The 16,878-nt window shown below is 36.5% G+C and overlaps 2 protein-coding genes across 3 annotated transcripts; one reads left to right on the top strand and one right to left on the bottom strand.

The window, feature by feature from the left end:
- Positions 1-2,605: 2,605 nt before the first annotated feature.
- On the bottom strand, positions 2,606-5,657 carry LOC111500277 (hsp70-Hsp90 organizing protein 3-like). Its single transcript, XM_023151992.1, has 7 exons — positions 4,622-5,657; positions 4,060-4,348; positions 3,674-3,759; positions 3,359-3,582; positions 3,218-3,284; positions 3,069-3,128; positions 2,606-2,982 (listed from the first exon to the last, which is right to left on the bottom strand). Exons 1-7 carry the CDS (start codon positions 5,513-5,515, stop codon positions 2,869-2,871), a joined length of 1,734 nt encoding a protein of 577 aa, XP_023007760.1. The 5' UTR covers positions 5,516-5,657; the 3' UTR covers positions 2,606-2,868.
- A 573-nt stretch (positions 5,658-6,230) lies between these two features.
- Positions 6,231-10,010, top strand: LOC111465080 (NADH dehydrogenase (ubiquinone) complex I, assembly factor 6). 2 transcript variants are annotated; one of them, XM_023109364.1, is made up of 2 exons: positions 6,231-6,394; positions 8,941-10,010. In XM_023109364.1, the coding sequence occupies exon 2, from the start codon at positions 8,963-8,965 to the stop codon at positions 9,872-9,874; it is 912 nt and encodes a 303-aa protein (XP_022965132.1). In that variant the 5' UTR covers positions 6,231-6,394; positions 8,941-8,962; the 3' UTR covers positions 9,875-10,010. The 2 variants fall into 2 exon arrangements, with proteins under 2 accessions (XP_022965132.1, XP_022965133.1); XM_023109365.1 differs by having other exon boundaries at positions 6,269-6,309.
- The last annotated feature ends 6,868 nt before the right edge of the window (positions 10,011-16,878 follow it).

Raw genomic sequence — 16,878 nt, forward strand, 5'->3', positions numbered from 1 at the left:
TATTAAATGTAAGTAAATTTTTTTGGATAATTTACGGTATTTTTTTTTTTTTAGTTTTTGTTAGGTATGGTTTCTTTAAGCTAATTTTTTTTTTTTTTTTTTAATTTTAAAGGAATCGAATCAACTATCAAGAAATGCCGAATTAGTTGTATTTAGTTTTATGATAATGTTCAACTGTTAAAGATATTATTTTCTGGTGGTATTGTTGATGAATTTTTTTTTTTAATGATTATAGATTGATTTGTGGTTGTCTATGAACTTTTAATACATCTGATTTAAAATTGTATTTAATGATTATAAAATGTGGATAAATAATCTTTTTAAATTAAAAAAAAATTAACCTAACCTAAACCCAACCCGAATATAGAAGGTTGAGTTGGGTTATCAATCAAACCAACCCGAATTTATAGGTTGGGTAAAAAAAAATTCCTCAACTCAATCCAACTCAAACTATGTACACCCGTAACATAAATATAGCTCATCATTACATGAATTGACATTTCATTTATAACACAATATTATGTAGCAATAATGACGTATCATAGTCAATCATAAAACAACAAATATAATATCATCATACATGTCAAATATATCATAAATATGACACGTGCAAAGTCAATGGGCATGTGTCATCATACATAAAACAATTAGAATTAGATGGTTTTAGCCAAAGTTCTATCTAATATTCGAATTGGCTTGACTTCGTCCTTCAAAATTCGTTTTAGTTTACATTGAGACATTTCACCCTATTAGAAATATTCACCTAATTGCTTTAGATATTTTATTTTTTTACGAACATTTTATCCTTTCATTTAATCAAATCTTAATTATAATATGTGAATGTATGTGTGACTTTCTAATTATAATTAAAAAAATTATTTTAAGAATGTAGGGAAATAATTAAAATCTTATAAGACATGTAACATTTTTGAAAGATCGTTTAGATGAAAAATTTATTTTATCTCCAAACATATTTTAGAAAATAGGTCCTCATTCAATTTTATTTTCAATTATATCATTTATTTTGATACAGCAAAAGTACAAAAAAAAAAAAAAAAAAACTATGGATTATTAAAAATTTCGAGATTGGACTGCACTCGACTATGATGTTCTTGGTGTGATTCTTTGCATTACACCACGAACACCATCCATCTCTAGTTACTTCCAAGTTTCCTCAACTACCTATGCTCATTGTCCCCTCAAAACATGGTCTTGAAAAGCAACATTGCTTATACGATCTCACTAGGAACATAGTTCGCTCGGAGGACTTCAAATTTTGGTTCAACAAAAGGTGTTGTGGTTCCTCTTTCGGTTGGTTGATCATGTGTTATGAGACACTCGGTATTGTTTTATTCAACATTTTTTTTTGGGATTGTGATTTATCTTCCTCCAATTGCTACACATGATGAAATTGAGTAGATTCCAGACTATATAATTAAAGAAATACTAACCAACGATTCATTATTATATCCAAACGATTACATGGTTGTAGCTATCGTTGGTACATATCTAAGATTGTGTCTCATAAGAGCAAATGATAAAAATTAGACGTATTACTACCCAACACTAAATATTTCCTTTAATGATATTAATATTTGTAGTGGTATTTTATATGCCACAGAAAAGTATTTGAATGTTGGGAAAGTTGAAGGTCAGGCGAGTGAGGATAAAAGTTCATCTATTTCTATTTCCTTAAAAATGTACAGAGTCTTCCAAAGAAGAGGTTTGGGTTGTTTTGAGAATATTAGACACCGGAGAAGAACAAAAACAATTCAAAACCGTCGACTTTGAAGTTTACAAACTTATTCATGAGAATGAAAATGACATGCGAAGGGCAGTAAAGGTGAAAGAGCTTAGATGGTGATGCTAAGTCCATTTGTGTTTCAACTAAAGAATTTCCTAAATGTTTACCAAATCATATATATTTCACCGATAATCGTTACGTTCATCTTGGATGGAACTCAAGATTTAGGTATATTCAACTTAGACGATGGAAGCTTTGAAGACCATTACATAGCAGATCCTGCACAAAAAAATTTATCTAGTCCCATATGGATCATCCCAACCATATGCTCCAAAGATTTGGATGATTAAAATTAATTTGGGAGCAAAGATCTAGAATTGTTGTTTATACTGAGTTACCATGCATATATATATTTTTAAATTTCACTACTATAAGTGATGCTTAGAAAGAATTTTAATTTATAAAATAGTTATCTATAGGTATTATTACCGATAGCTTCAATTAAAGACGGAACATTATAATCTTGAATGTTAGTGATCCTTAAAAAAGATATCAAAAGACAGACCCATAGCTTTATCCCTTCTTTTGGGAGATTAAAAGCGAAACTTATAACATTCAAACATTGCTACGGGTAAAAGAAATCCAATCAAATCAAACCATGCTCAAATCCTCAGGCACCAAACAAGACCATGAAGTAAAATTGTAACCCTAAAGATCACTAAATGTAGCCACTCTGTTGAACTTTTAATCACACACAAGGAGTTAAAAACAAGAACGAGATGAAAAAAGCTGAGAAGAGAGCACTAACATAAAGAAGAAAGAAAACTGTGCAGTACTCAATTTTGAGCCAAAACTTTAGCATACGAAACAATCATCTGAGCTAGTGCCAAGTGCGTTACGAAATTTGATTCATGATTTAAAATGGAACACCAATGTACTGTGCAAGGGAAAGGAAACTAAGGATCAAAACCATTAATAAACAAAAAAGACTACTATGCAAGAAAATTATTTCGACTTAAAAACGGGTCTATATCAATAATTCCAAACGATACACACAATCCAAACTGCACTTGAAAATTTTAAGAAATCTTTCTGACCGGTCATAGTAAATGGGGTTGCTCTGTTCATCTCATTTGGACAATTCCTGCGCTAATCAGCTTCTGGATTTTGTTCATCACCATTGGGTTCTTGGTGTGTTCTTGAGCCGCCTTTGGATTTTCCTGGAAATCAGTTAATACCTACAAAGAGCCACCAACAAACACATGCATCAAACTCAAGAAGTATGCATAAGCAGAGAACAAAGCCTAATAAGATCTAAACATACCTGTCTCATTACAGGATCTGTGAGGATATTTTGGATTTCTGGGTCCTGCATTGCCTTGGCCTAAAGATGAAGTTCATGTCAGACCAATTCACGAAACACAAAGCTGACTAAAAGCTCACTACTCGACACGATTCGAAAACACGAGTTACCTGTCTTTCCTTCAATTCTTCAGGGGTTAAGTCACCACGGCTTGCCTTGTTGACCTGTTCTACACATCTGCAATCGAAGTTCTCAGCTTCAGTTAAGTGGAATTTGTTTCCTAATCCCGCATTCAAGTAGACAATGCTTACCTTCTAATACCATCCAGTAATTCTTGGTTTTTAGGGTCGTGTTTCAATCCCTCCTGGTAAGTTTCCATAGCTTTTTCGTATTCTTTCATGAAAAATTGAATTGCACCTTTCCTCGTGTAACCCTTCACAAACGTAGGATCAAGCTCAATGCACTTCTCTGCATCCTTCAATCCCTCAGGCAATGCGCCCAACTTAGTATAGCAAGCCGCACGATTGCTGTATGCCTGTAAAGAAAACAATACATCAGAACACATCTCACCATATAAGGATGGAGCCAATTTCTTCAGAGTTCAAAGACAAAGCTAATGCACTGACCTTCGCGTCCTTGGGGTTTCTTCTCAAGGATTCTGTGTAATGTTTCACGGCTTCAGGATATTTTTGCTGCTTAAAATACTCATTGCCTGTGAACAAATCAGTAAGCATAAGAAGTTATATCAAATACAAGAAGTTAGCCAAAGCTCACAAAATCAAGAATCAAGATAGGAGGAAAATATAACTAAAGCTTAAGAATACAACAGATCCTGGAGCAATAAGGTAAATTTTCTTTCTTTTTAAGTTTTCCCTACAATTTGCAAGTTACCCAATTGCTTTAATCAAGTAATATCTAAAGAATAAGATCTTCTACAAACTCAATCCATTCGGCTGTATCAGTAAAATTTAAAAACATAAAAAGGAACAAAACCTGGGGAAAAACAGCATACCTTTTTCCCGTTCCTCATCAGCTATTTTAGGATCGAAATACTCCTGTTGCTCTAAGTCCTTCTTTGCTTTCTCAGCATCATTAAGTTTCTTCAGGGTGTCAGGATTTCTATGCTCAGTAAGAGCCTTCTGGAAAGTTTCAATAGCAATATCATAATCCTTTGAACATTTTGCCAATTTTACATACGCTGTTCCTTTCCTAGTCAAAGCCCTTGCAATCATCTTAAAGTCTGACCTGAGCTCCCTTCCCCTCTCAACAGCCTTATCACAATCTTTAATACAGTCTTCGTACTGCAGAGAAAGAACAAGCATAGCTTAATTACTCGCATTTCTAAATGCTTTCATGGGGTAAAATCAACTATGAGGTGGGCATCTCTTTTTCTATAGTCTTCTGAAAGAGCCCTTTCCAAAATAATTTGCAATCAAAATTTTTCTTCGCCTAAAGATCAAGGCCCCTCAGAAACAGACCATTGACAAATGTTTGCATAACATGCCTAACGCAGTATAGAAACAGAAAACAATCATGAAAGTTATCAGCATTTAATCATACGTACAACCCATTACCTTTCCCATCTCCAAATAGACAGCAGCTCGATTTGTTAAGAAAGAGATGTCCTCATCGTCCAACTCCAATGCCTTCGAGTAATGATTAATTGCCTTCTCGAAATCCTTCTTTTTGTAAGCCGCATTGCCCGCCTCCTTCTCCTTCTGTGCCTGCAGCTTCTTCTCCTTTGCCTCCTTCTCATCCTCCGTCACTTCCATAGGCTCTGGCTCTGGCTCTGGCTCTGGCTCCTTCACCGGCTCGGGCACAGCAGCTCTTTTTCGTTCCGCCGGCGGAGAGGAGGCCTCAGGAATATCGCCTTCCTCCCCGGCCGTATTATGCATCTTCAAGTTCAGCAAAACCCCTAACGCAGCCATCACCCTCTGATCCTTCAAATAAACATTGATACTATTAGGGTTTCTCTGAATCTCCTGCATTATATTCAAAAAATCCGGTTGTTGCAGAAAAGCCCTAGTCGTCGGATCAGCGGTCAGTTTAGCCCACATCTCAGGTCCAGAGAAAACATTCGCGAACGGATTCGGCGGAGGCGCTGGCCGCGACCTAGATGCCGCAGACTGAGCATCAGCCAGCCCGGATTTCAACGCCTCATTGCTAGGATCAATCTCAAGCCCCTTCTTATAAGCCAATACAGCCGCCTCATGTTCACCGAGACCGAGATGAGCCGCACCAAGACGGCTGTAACCCTTAGGCCAGTCCGGCTTCAACTCAACGGTCTTCTCTGCATCAACCAACGCCTCAGAATATTGATGAAGAGAAGCATAAGCCGCAGATCGATTGGAATAAAGCACGTGATTGGTAGGAGCAAGTTCGATGGCCTCGGAGAAATGACGGACAGCGGCGGAGAAATCCCCGGCGGAGAAGGCCGCATTACCCTTGGCTTTGGCTTCGTCGGCCATGGAAAACAAACCGTCAAGCAACAAGAATTGGTGAGAAATCTGAGAATCCGGAGGAAAAATTGCAGTAAACGGGGAAGATGAAGATCTTATAATGGCGAAGAATTTCGAAAGAAGAACCCAGATAGTTCTCGTTTTATTTTTGGAGTAGAAAATAACTTTTAGATTTCTCGAAGAAGTTCTCGAATGTTCGATTGCCTCGTAAAATTGGGGTGTTTGGAAACAACTGCTAGTTTATCCTCTCCTGGAATAATCAAATATGGCATATTTTGAGGGTAAAATAGACTTTTGGGAAATTTGATTCTAATTATTCGTGTTTAAAAAAATAAATAAAAAAATCATTAATTTTTATTTAGTTATTACATTTTAAAATTAATATTTTGATCCTCTGATTATTCGGATTTGAAATTTAATTATAATCAATTTTTGTTTGTAAATAAATAAATAAAAATTTAATACAGAGTATATTTAAAGATATATATTTAATTTAACCTATTTTTATTTTTAGATTTATCTTGTAATATTGAAATTTAAAATTTTTAAAATTATGTTAAATATTATATTATAATATTTTATATATTTTTTAAAAGTTTAGGGAAGATTAAAAACGAAATTTATAACTGAATGTAGTATATAATTTGTGTTCCGGTGTAGGCTCCAAACGGCGTCGTAGTATGCTCATTCGCATAGATTGGAGCTTCGAAACGTCGTCGTATAACAGCAGTATTTTTGGCAGGAACGTGCCCGATATCCTCCGCTGGGGCTCTTCGTGGGGTTTGAACGCCCATGGTCTTTGGGTACTCTCTCTCTCTCTCTATCTCTCTCAAAGAATTTGCAAGCCAGTGTTTGACATTAGAGACATTCTTCGATTACCAAGTTGGAGTAAGTTTTCCTGCAACGATTGTTTCACGGTTTTGTTTTTTCTTTCACTTTTTCTCCTAGTTTTCTAGAGAGATCTTGTATGCATCCTTTCAAATTTTATGTTATCTTCTATTTAGCTGCTTGGTTTCGTAATTTGGATCGAGGGTAATGGCTGTAACTCGGAACGATGGTGTATTGATGGAATCTATTGGATGCACATCAAGTGCTTGCTTTAAGTACTGAATGAAATAGCAAAGATTTTGTTGTTTGATCTTCAGTTTGGGTTAAGGAGGAGTTACATGGGATTCAATTTCTTTTGATTTTCTTTTTACCCATTTTAATCTGTTCTTGTTAGCATTACTTGAATTCATAAAACTTCATTGTTGCAACTTGTTAATTGATAGTGAAGTGTTAGCACGTTTCCTTTTCCATTTTCTGAATTGATGGTAGATCTTGAGTTCTGTAATACCTGAGGGGTGTTTTAGGCGTAAGGAATTGAGGATTGCATCACCTGTAGGAATCACAGTGATAAAAGTTTCAGATGTTTGATGTCCTATAAGGTCCTAGGTTCAAGCTTTTAGGTTAAAAATTATGAGATCCCACGTCGATTGGAGAGGGGAATGTGTGTCATTGAGGACGCTGGGCCTCGTTGGGGGTAGATTGTGAGATCCCACATCTGTTGGAGAGGAAAACGAGTATTCCTTATAAAGGTGTGGAAACCTCTTCCTAGCAGACGTGTTTTAAAAACCTTGAGGGGAAGCTCGAAAGGGAAAGCCCAAAGAGGACAATATCTGCTAGCGATGGGCTTGGGTTGTTACAAATGGTATTAGAACCAAACACCGGGCAGTATGCTAGCGAGGACGCTGAGCCCCGAAGGGTGGTGGACACTGGGTGGTGTGCCAGCGAGGACATTGAGTTTCGAAGGGGGGTGGATTGTGAGATCCCACATCGATTTGAGAGGGGAAGGAGTGTCAGTAATAACACTAGGCCCCAAAAAGGAAAAAGCCCGAAGAGGACAATGTCTGCTAGCGGTGGGATTGGGTTGTTACGAAAGCCCAACAACTTACTAATACACTTGATACGAGGTTACACATCATTTTTTTTTTTTTAATGTAGTACACAAACACTACAAGGAACCGTTTTTTAAAATATATATTATTTTTATACCATAAGTTAATTACAAAATCACAAGTTTATTTCTTTATATCCTAAAATATGATTTTGATGTATTCCGCTGTGAATTTTGTCTTACATTATTATGTGTTTGCTTAGATGCTTAACAAAATGTCTAATAAATGTTAACAAATATACTTAACAAGTTTTGGTGTGTTCTTCTAGAAATATCCTCTTTCTACTTCTTACTGTTTAAAGAGCTTAACAAGTTTTGATGGAGTCTTTTGTAATTATGATCTTAACATGATTGTTGTTGGATTGGAGCTCCTTTTGCTAGTTGAGGCTCCTTCTGCCTCTTTTCTCTGAGCTTTTTTTCCCTCATTTTTTGCATTGAAATTTTGGTTCTTTATTAAAAAAATGACAGCTTACAGATCTATCAAGCAAGTGAAAAAGAAAATTATATTTAGATAAGGGCTTATCAGTTCTTGAATGTAACTTGGTTCTGAATACCCTTCGGCAGATAAAGGAAGCGTACGTTTTGGTTCCTAATTGCTGGGTTTAATGAGTATTTGTATACTAGAATGAAGTATTTGTATCAGTAGTGGAGTCAAGCTGCAAATAGTGATGCTTATAACATATATATTTGCTTCACAAAATCTGGTGCGACAGTCATTTCATATTTGCTTAGGACTTGAAGAAAGAGATTAATTGTTTCGCACGACGTTGATAGGCCCCCAATGGTTAAACCGTATAAACGTTAGAGGGCAAGGTGGAATGTCTTACCTTTTTAACTAGTGTGAGTCATGTGGAATGAGTGTGAGATCCCACATCGGTTGGGGAGGAGAGCGAAACATTTGTTATAAGGGTGTGGAAGCCTCTCCCTAGTGCCAGCGAGGACACTAGGTCCTGAAGGGGGGAGGGGGATTGTGAGATCCCACATTGGTTGAAGAGAAGAACAAAACATTCTTTAGAAGGATGTGGAAACGGTGAAGCTGATGACGATACGTAACGGGTCAAAGTGGACAATATCTGGTAGTGGTAGGCTTGGGCTGTTATAAATGGTGTCAGAGCCAAAACTGGGAGATGTCGATGGGGGGTGGACACGAGGCGGTGTGCCAGTAAGGACGCTAGGTCCCAAAGGGGGGTGGATTAGGGTCCCACATCAATTGGAGAAGGGAACGTGTGCTAGCGAGGACGTTGGACTCCAAGGGAGATGAATTGTGAGATCTCATATCGGTTGGAGAGGGGAACGAAACATTCCTTATGAGGGTGTGAAAACCTCTCCCTAGTAGACGCATTTTAAAACCTTGAGGGGAAGCGCGAAAGAGAAAGCCTGAAGAGGGCAATGTCTGCTAGCGGTGGGCTCAGGCTCAGGCTGTTACAATATGAAACTTTTAAATTCTCCTTTTTTACTTTCGGTAACAAATGATAATAATAAGATTATTCATTTGCAGGTAGATTGACATCTGGAATGTGATGAATGGCACGATCGCATCCAGTAGCTTACGCGCCGCTTTCTCGCACTGCGTACAGCAAGTGCGAAGCTATGACTACCATCATTACCTCTGCCTCCTGGAACTTCCCCCTTCAATGAGGAAGGCTGCATTTGCACTTCGAGCATTTAACGTTGAAACATCAAGGGCCATGGACGTTGCTACCGATCCCAGGATCGGTCTCATGCGACTCGTGTGGTGGCAGGAAGCTATCGACAAAATATACGCTAGCAAAAAGATCGAACATCCAATAGCACAAGCCCTTTCATCTGTGATATCTGAGAACAAAATAAGCAAACTGTGGCTGAAACGGTCTGTTGAAGCTCGTATTAACGACGCCAGAAGGGAGGACACTGAAATTCCAGAAACCATGGATGAGCTAGAGAAATACGCTGAAGATACTGCATCAACACTACTCTACATGACCCTTCAATCTGGTGGCATTAGGTCGACAGCAGCCGATCATGCAGCATCTCATATCGGCAAGGCAGGAGGGCTGCTTTTGTTGCTCAAGTCATTACCATATCACGCTACTCGAAATCGCCATTGTTCTTACATTCCTGTCAAAGTGGCCGAAGAGCACGGTCTGCTGGCTAAGCAGGGAGGGCGTTTCGAGATGCACTTAGATTCGAGAGAGAGGCTATGTGATGCAGTGTTTGAGATGGCTTCTGTAGCCAATGCTCATTTGCGAAAAGCTCGAGACTTGTCTGGGACCGTGCCGAAGGAGGCGCTGCCCGTGCTTTTGCAGGCTGTGCCTGCTCAAGTTTTGTTGGATTCTTTAAGAAAGGTAGAGTTTGATGTGTTTGATCCAAGGCTACAACGTGGAGTTTTGGGTGTTCCTCCTTTGTGGTTTCAACTCAAATTGAAGTGGTCTTCTTTGAGGGGAAAATATTAACACTAATTTTCTTTGTTTATCATGTATTTTACTCAAGGGTCGGAATTAATCATTAATAATTTGGGTTAGGTCAGGTATCACACATTGAATCGGTGCATTCGTGATCCTTATTTAAAAAAAATTGATTACCTCGTCATGGTTAATGTTCCATTATAACATTTATTACTCGAAAATTTTGCATTTACACTTTACCCTTAAAAATGTTCTTATTTGCTTATTTTGACCCATCAAATTAACATAATTATTTTTAAAATTAAAATGACTTTAGTTTATTGATTTCTTTTTATTATTATTCGCATAAAAATTATAAAGCCAACTCAGTTGAAAGCAGAGGATGAGTAGGGACGTGGAAATCTTTTTCATTATCGTTTCTTGTTTCCTATTTCAACCCTCATCTGTAAAGGATGAGTAGGATGAGTAGGGACGTGGAAGTCTTTTTCATTCTCGTTTCTTGTTTCCTATTTCAACCCTCATCTGTAAAGGATGAGTAGGATGAGTAGGGACGTGGAAGTCTTTTTCATTCTCGTTTCTTGTTTCCTATTTCAACCCTCACCTGCAAAGGATGAGTAGGACGTGGAAGTATTTTCTATTCTCGTTTCTTGTTTCCTATTTCAACCCTCATCTCCACCAATTTCAACCCACTTATTACATAAATTTATTGATTATTAACATAAAATCTTATTTATAATTATTTACTTATATATATTTAGCTAAGCTAAAAAATAAAAAAAAAAATGGTAACGTGATATTAAAAAAATCGATAATTACTGTATTTAGAAAAAAAAAAGAAAAACAAAACCATTGGCCAATGCTTTTTGACCATCCTCTTCGGTCAGTACCAGTAACAGACTCTACTTTCTACAGCTCCGCCACCGGTAGCCACCGCTACGACAGTTGCGGCAGCCGTACTCCGCCGTGGCAATGCAATTGGTAACCTCCTCAAACTCCGACACATCAACCGGAATGACGATCCGACCCGGATACTGAAACCCATAAATCCTCTCCGCCGCCTGCAGCAATTTCCCGAACAACGGATGGTTTTAGTAAATCATCGGCACAAGATGTCTCTCCCTTTCATCCTCCAGTCCACCGACGTGCACGGCCAAATACCCCTTCGGCGCCACCGCTTCCGGTCCGTTCCGGACCCGGTTAAGAGTACGCATCCGGGCGAGAAAACGACGCCGTAGCGAGGGCGAAGAGCTTGGAAAAAGGGTTGGAGGTGGTTCTCCGTTTGAAGATCTTGGGAAGCTTGATTTTCAATCTGAAACCTTTTGTTGTTCGCATGATTGATTTGGAGAAGATGAAAATTAGGGATTTTATAAGAAGTGAGATTATTTATATATTATTTAATTTTTATTCCATCAAATAATCCATTTTAGAATAGTATTAAGTATCTTCTTTATTTATAATTTCTTTGAATTTTAAATAAAAATTTATATCAATCTCAAACTTTCGGTAGACTATAGAATTCAAACTATAAAAATGTTTTTTTTGTTGGGTTGAATTTTTGTAAAACTAAAAATTCAATTCAATTCTAATGTTTACATTTTTTTTGTTGGGTCTAATCCAACAAATCAAAAAATAGAGTTACAACCCAACAATAATCTACTCGATTTTTAAGATTATTATGAAAATGAAAAATATTTGATATTTGTAGCGGATATAAGTGATGTTTATGACTTGTGACTGTTTGATATTTGAGTTTTATAAGATTTTAGTTATTAATATAATATACATCGTGAGATCTCACATCGATTGGAGAGGGGAACGAAACATTCTTTATAAAAGGTGTGGAAACCTCTCCATATCAGACATGTTTTAAAAACCTTGAGTGAAACCCAGAAATGAAAAGTTCCAAAAGGACAATTTCGGCTAGAGTTTGGAGTTGTTACAAATAATTTCAGAGCCAGACATAAAGTTGGGTGCTAGCAAAGACGCTGGGCTCCGAATGGGGTGGAGAGGGGAACGAAACATTTTTTTTATAAAGGGTGTGAAAACCTCTCCTTAGCAGACGCATTTTAAAAAATTTGACGGAAATTTCAAAGAGGACAATATCTGCCAGTGATGGAATTGGACTTTTGCATACCGTGAATAATATGAGAGGTCAAAAGAGTAATATTGTATAGTAAAGACAAATTTATCGATAAAATATAAATATTTTTTAAGTAAAGACGAAATTTACGAGTATTCTTGTAATTTTTAATTAAAAAAGAATAGTAATTTTTAAGGAAGTGGTTAATGAACCTAATTGAGTTTAGGTAAGTTATTAGGAGACACAACACATAAAATGGACAAATCCTTTTGTTTTATAAATTAAGTAGGAATGTTAATTACATTAAATTAAATATAAAGCATTTATAAAACCAAACAATAAACTCTATGTTATATCATAAATTTTAAAGGGGAGTGTTATCAAATGAGGGCGAAGTTAAAAATAGCCCAAAAATAAAATAAAATAAAATAAAAATAATTATAAAAAATATAGTTAAATAAATAATAATAATGAATAAATAAATAAATAAAACCTTTCGGTTCTCTCCACTAACCTCTCATTCACACAATTATCTCTCCTCAACCTATCCTTATGCGAGAGTAACAGGAAAAAACAAACAGAAAAAATAAAAATGGTCAGATTTGAGAATAAAGTAAAATGGCTTTAAGGAGATTTTGGTTAGTTATTACGGGTAAAATCCTATCTCAGGTTTCTTTTTCCTATAGTTATTGTTATAAGAAATTAGGATGTTTAGAGATTTTGGTTAGTTATTACGGTAAAATTCGATCTCATATTTCCTTTTCCTATAGTTATTATTATAAGAAATTAGGATAGATCTTCTTTCCTTTATCCAATATTTTACACATTTTTTTCTTATCCAATTAATTAGATTTTTGTTGTCAGCTATATAAATCTGTAAGATTATGCAAACAATCATTAAAATTGGACAATAATATCTATTTAGAAACATTCTTTATACTGTGTAGAGAATGAAAATCTATTTATACAATCAGAAGGAGGGAAGATTGAAGAAAGATTTGATGAACAAAATTTAAAAATAAAATCGGAAGTACTAGTGGATAAGAAACTCCATTAAATTTTGTCAGTAACAATATATTCCCTACAATGGTAATAACATTTTATATATATATATATATATATATATATATATATATAACATTTTAAGACTTTTAACAATAGACCAACGTAGATGAGAGATAATGTTATAGAGTTCAAACTTGAAACTAATGTCATGGGCTCACATAGGTTGACTCCGATTTCAAAGGACGGAATCAAACTAAACCCTAAACCCTAAACCCTATTCGTGACAACGACTTAAGCTAGTCAGGTAAGTGGCCTTAGTATCAGCATGGTTATATTTGATGTTGACACGTGCTTGTGGTTCTGCACGTGTCATATATACTGATATGTGTAAATTATCTGTGAATCGATATGCTTATATTATGTTTATGTTATGTTATAATATGTAGATTGTATGATAATAATTATGGTACGATGTGTTCAAGGATATGTTTGAGATAGAATACTAGAATGATGCACAAAATGAAATCTAACGATAGGAGTAAAATATGTTCATGAAACGTTAATGTTAGGTTACATACTGGAGTGCTATGGATAGGGGAGATTGATGAAAGAATATGGTTAGGATATGGGTAGAAAGGGATAGGTTTGTGATAGATTGATAGAACGATAACGTTAGGATACGTTCCTGTGATGATATGACTAAGGTACGTTCACGCAATGATATGATTGTGATCGGTATAAGAACGTTAAGACTATGATAAGTTAGAGAACGATACGACCACGAAGTGTTTACGATATGACATGTTTATGATACGATATATTGTGATGTGATATATTATTTTTAGATTGTTTTATGTGATCATCGAGGTAATTGTTGTATGAATTGCACGTTATGAAACGACATGTTAAGAGTATGGAGTGTTATGTTATGTTTTCTAAATTGTATGTATACAACATGTTATGAATGACATGATATCACGATAAATGAAATGAAATGTAACCTCGTTATGATTATGTATGATACGTAGACTGAAAAATGAGAAATGACATGTTAAGCATGAAAGATAATGACAGGGTTGTATTCATTAATGATAAAAGTAGAAATGTTGGGGACCTCATGCATTTAGAGGGATTCCCCTATTCCATCATGAGAGTACGGACGCGTACATCCAATGGCAGAACAACGATCGTTATATTTTGCATAGCGCTGCCGTGACGGTTATTAGTTCTAACGGGTGTCCGGCCTAGGGAACGTCTTAGTGTATGCTCGCCTAACAAGTAAGGTGGCCCAACGGTTGGTTAGCCCATACCCGCACGTATGGGTTGTGTGTAGAGTATATGGTACACGTCCAAATTACCCGTTAGGACAGTACCGTAGGAAAATAGATTGAAAGGATAGGTCCCGTCATTGCATTCGCATGTTCTTGCATTGAACCCCAATAGTGGGGTCACTTACTGAGTATTTCTCTAAATACTCAAACCATATGCTACTACATTTTTTAGGTTAAGGCAAGGCATTACCGGCTGACGACGGCATCGCAACTCAAGACCATGGCACATGCATAGGATAATGGTATTTATTTTCTTAGACTTAGGCTAGAATAGGATGTTTTTAACTTAAACGCTTATTTATTTTATTTAGTCTTTTGTTGTGTCGTTTTAAAGATGTTTTCGAAACACGTAAGTCCATGGTTGTGTTTTAAAATAAAGGTTATGTTTTATGGAATTTAAATGAAGTCTTCCGCATTCAATGTTTATGGTACGTATACAGTAGTGACCTTAAATTAAGTAGAAAATTTCGGGTCAGTTGGTATTAGAGCCAGGTTACAGATTTTGTAGACTGGCCTATGATGTAGGCTTGACATGTTCCATGGTCCCACCATCGATGCCCCGTCTCCGTCAGGTATGACTTGCATAAGATAAGAAAATAAAATGTTGTTGATTGCATATGTTATTATTGCTTGGTCATTATAAAATACAACTCATAGTTGAATTTTTACACTAATGACTGTATCATAATTAACTGCATTATTGTTAGCTTAATTCTATATTTATTATAATGTAGAATATGTTAAGTTTTACCTTGCATGGAATGTGAATGTAAATTGTTGTATTGATGATGTTTAGATTTACTGTGGTTTGTACTGTGAATGGGTAGCTATAGTTTTAGTAAGCTACTAAATGTTAGTATATGCGTGAAAATAATTTTGCTAAGGAATGCCATATGATTTGGTTAGACGTCTCGAACATAGATAAATTACTTAGTGTGATGATCATAGATATGGAAAGGAATGCACCAACGTATAGTGACGTGTAAGTAATTTAAAATGAAATGAAAATGACTCAGGAAGCTTGATAAATTACCATATCTTATAGTATGCTATAGATATTAAGGATGGTAGTATTTGAAAGAAAATTTTATAACTTGAAGTATGTAAAGATGCAATTAAAGTATCAGTAAGAAAAAAATTGAGTTAAGATCATAAAAGTTTGAAACGTGTATACTTAAATTGATTGATGAATGACATAAGTGCCTTTAATGGAAGCTGAGTTTTGGAAGTAATGAGACATAGAAAACTTTCCTGCCTTAATACTGTTGGATGATGAAAGTAAGTCCCACATCCGGCTGATTTAGGGAATGATCATGAGTTTATAAGTGAGAAATACTAACTCCATTGGGTGAGGCCTTTTGGGGAAGCCCAAAGCAAAGCCATGAGAGCTTACGCTCAAAGTGGACAATATCATACCATAGTGGAGAGTCGTGTTCGTCTAACATGGTATCAGAGTCATGCCCTAAACTTAGCCGTGCCAATAGATTGGCAAATCCTTAAATGTCGAACAAAGGACTCCAAAAGGAGTCAAGTCTCCTCAAAGGTACGAAGGCAGTCAAAAATGACTAAGACTCCAAAGAAGTCGAGCCTCGATTAAGGGGAGGCGTGCTTTGTTCGAGGGGAGGTGTTGGATGATGAAAGTAAGTCCCACATCCGGCTGATTTAGGGAATGATCATGGGTTTATAAGTGAGGAATACTAACTCCATTGGGTGAGGCCTTTTGGGGAAGCCCAAAGCAAAGCCATGAGAGCTTACGCTCAAAGTGGACAATATCATACCATTGTGGAGAGTCGTGTTCGTCTAACAAAGTATCAGAGCCATGCCCTAAACTTAGCCGTGNGAGAGCTTACGCTCAAAGTGGACAATATCATACCATAGTGGAGAGTCGTGTTCGTCTAACATGGTATCAGAGTCATGCCCTAAACTTAGCCGTGCCAATAGATTGGCAAATCCTTAAATGTCGAACAAAGGACTCCAAAAGGAGTCAAGTCTCCTCAAAGGTACGAAGGCAGTCAAAAATGACTAAGACTCCAAAGAAGTCGAGCCTCGATTAAGGGGAGGCGTGCTTTGTTCGAGGGGAGGTGTTGGATGATGAAAGTAAGTCCCACATCCGGCTGATTTAGGGAATGATCATGGGTTTATAAGTGAGGAATACTAACTCCATTGGGTGAGGCCTTTTGGGGAAGCCCAAAGCAAAGCCATGAGAGCTTACGCTCAAAGTGGACAATATCATACCATTGTGGAGAGTCGTGTTCGTCTAACAAATACCAGTTGAAAAAAAAAAAAAAAAAAATAAAATTAAACAACAATTATGGAAGTTATGATGTGATTTAAAAGTATCGAGCCACAGGTTGGATGAGGGCATTACGATGATGGCCAAAATTTTAAAGGTAATGGAGAGGGGTATGAGATTGTCAAGATACCTTAAATTTAAGAAACCATGATTTAAGATGGACTTGGGTGGGGGATACACTGAGAATTAGAGTGAGACATTGTCTCGAAATCAACTAGAAGTTTTGTGGTAATCCTCCTTAGGTACACGAATGCACTCAAGAAGCTCAACATAAACAAATTGTTGTAGAAAATTACCGATCAATTTTTCCAGTGCATTCAATTTGCATTAGGTTAGGGTGAAG

Source organism: Cucurbita maxima, unplaced genomic scaffold (assembly GCF_002738345.1).
Source record: "Cucurbita maxima cultivar Rimu unplaced genomic scaffold, Cmax_1.0 Cma_Scf00028, whole genome shotgun sequence".
Lineage (NCBI taxonomy): Eukaryota > Viridiplantae > Streptophyta > Magnoliopsida > Cucurbitales > Cucurbitaceae > Cucurbita > Cucurbita maxima.

Bases quoted from the DNA above. Each gene is read 5' to 3' on its own strand.
- LOC111500277 (XM_023151992.1), bottom strand. From the start codon at position 5,515: ATGGCCGACGAAGCCAAAGCCAAGGGTAATGCGGCCTTCTCCGCCGGG. The intron at 3,760-4,059 runs GTATGCTGTTTT...ATTTGTTCACAG, and splicing joins TGATGAGGAACGGGAAAAAG to GCAATGAGTATTTTAAGCAG. The intron at 2,983-3,068 runs GTATGTTTAGAT...GGCTCTTTGTAG, and splicing joins CAGATCCTGTAATGAGACAG to GTATTAACTGATTTCCAGGA.
- LOC111465080 (XM_023109364.1), top strand. From the start codon at position 8,963: ATGAATGGCACGATCGCATCCAGTAGCTTACGCGCCGCTTTCTCGCAC.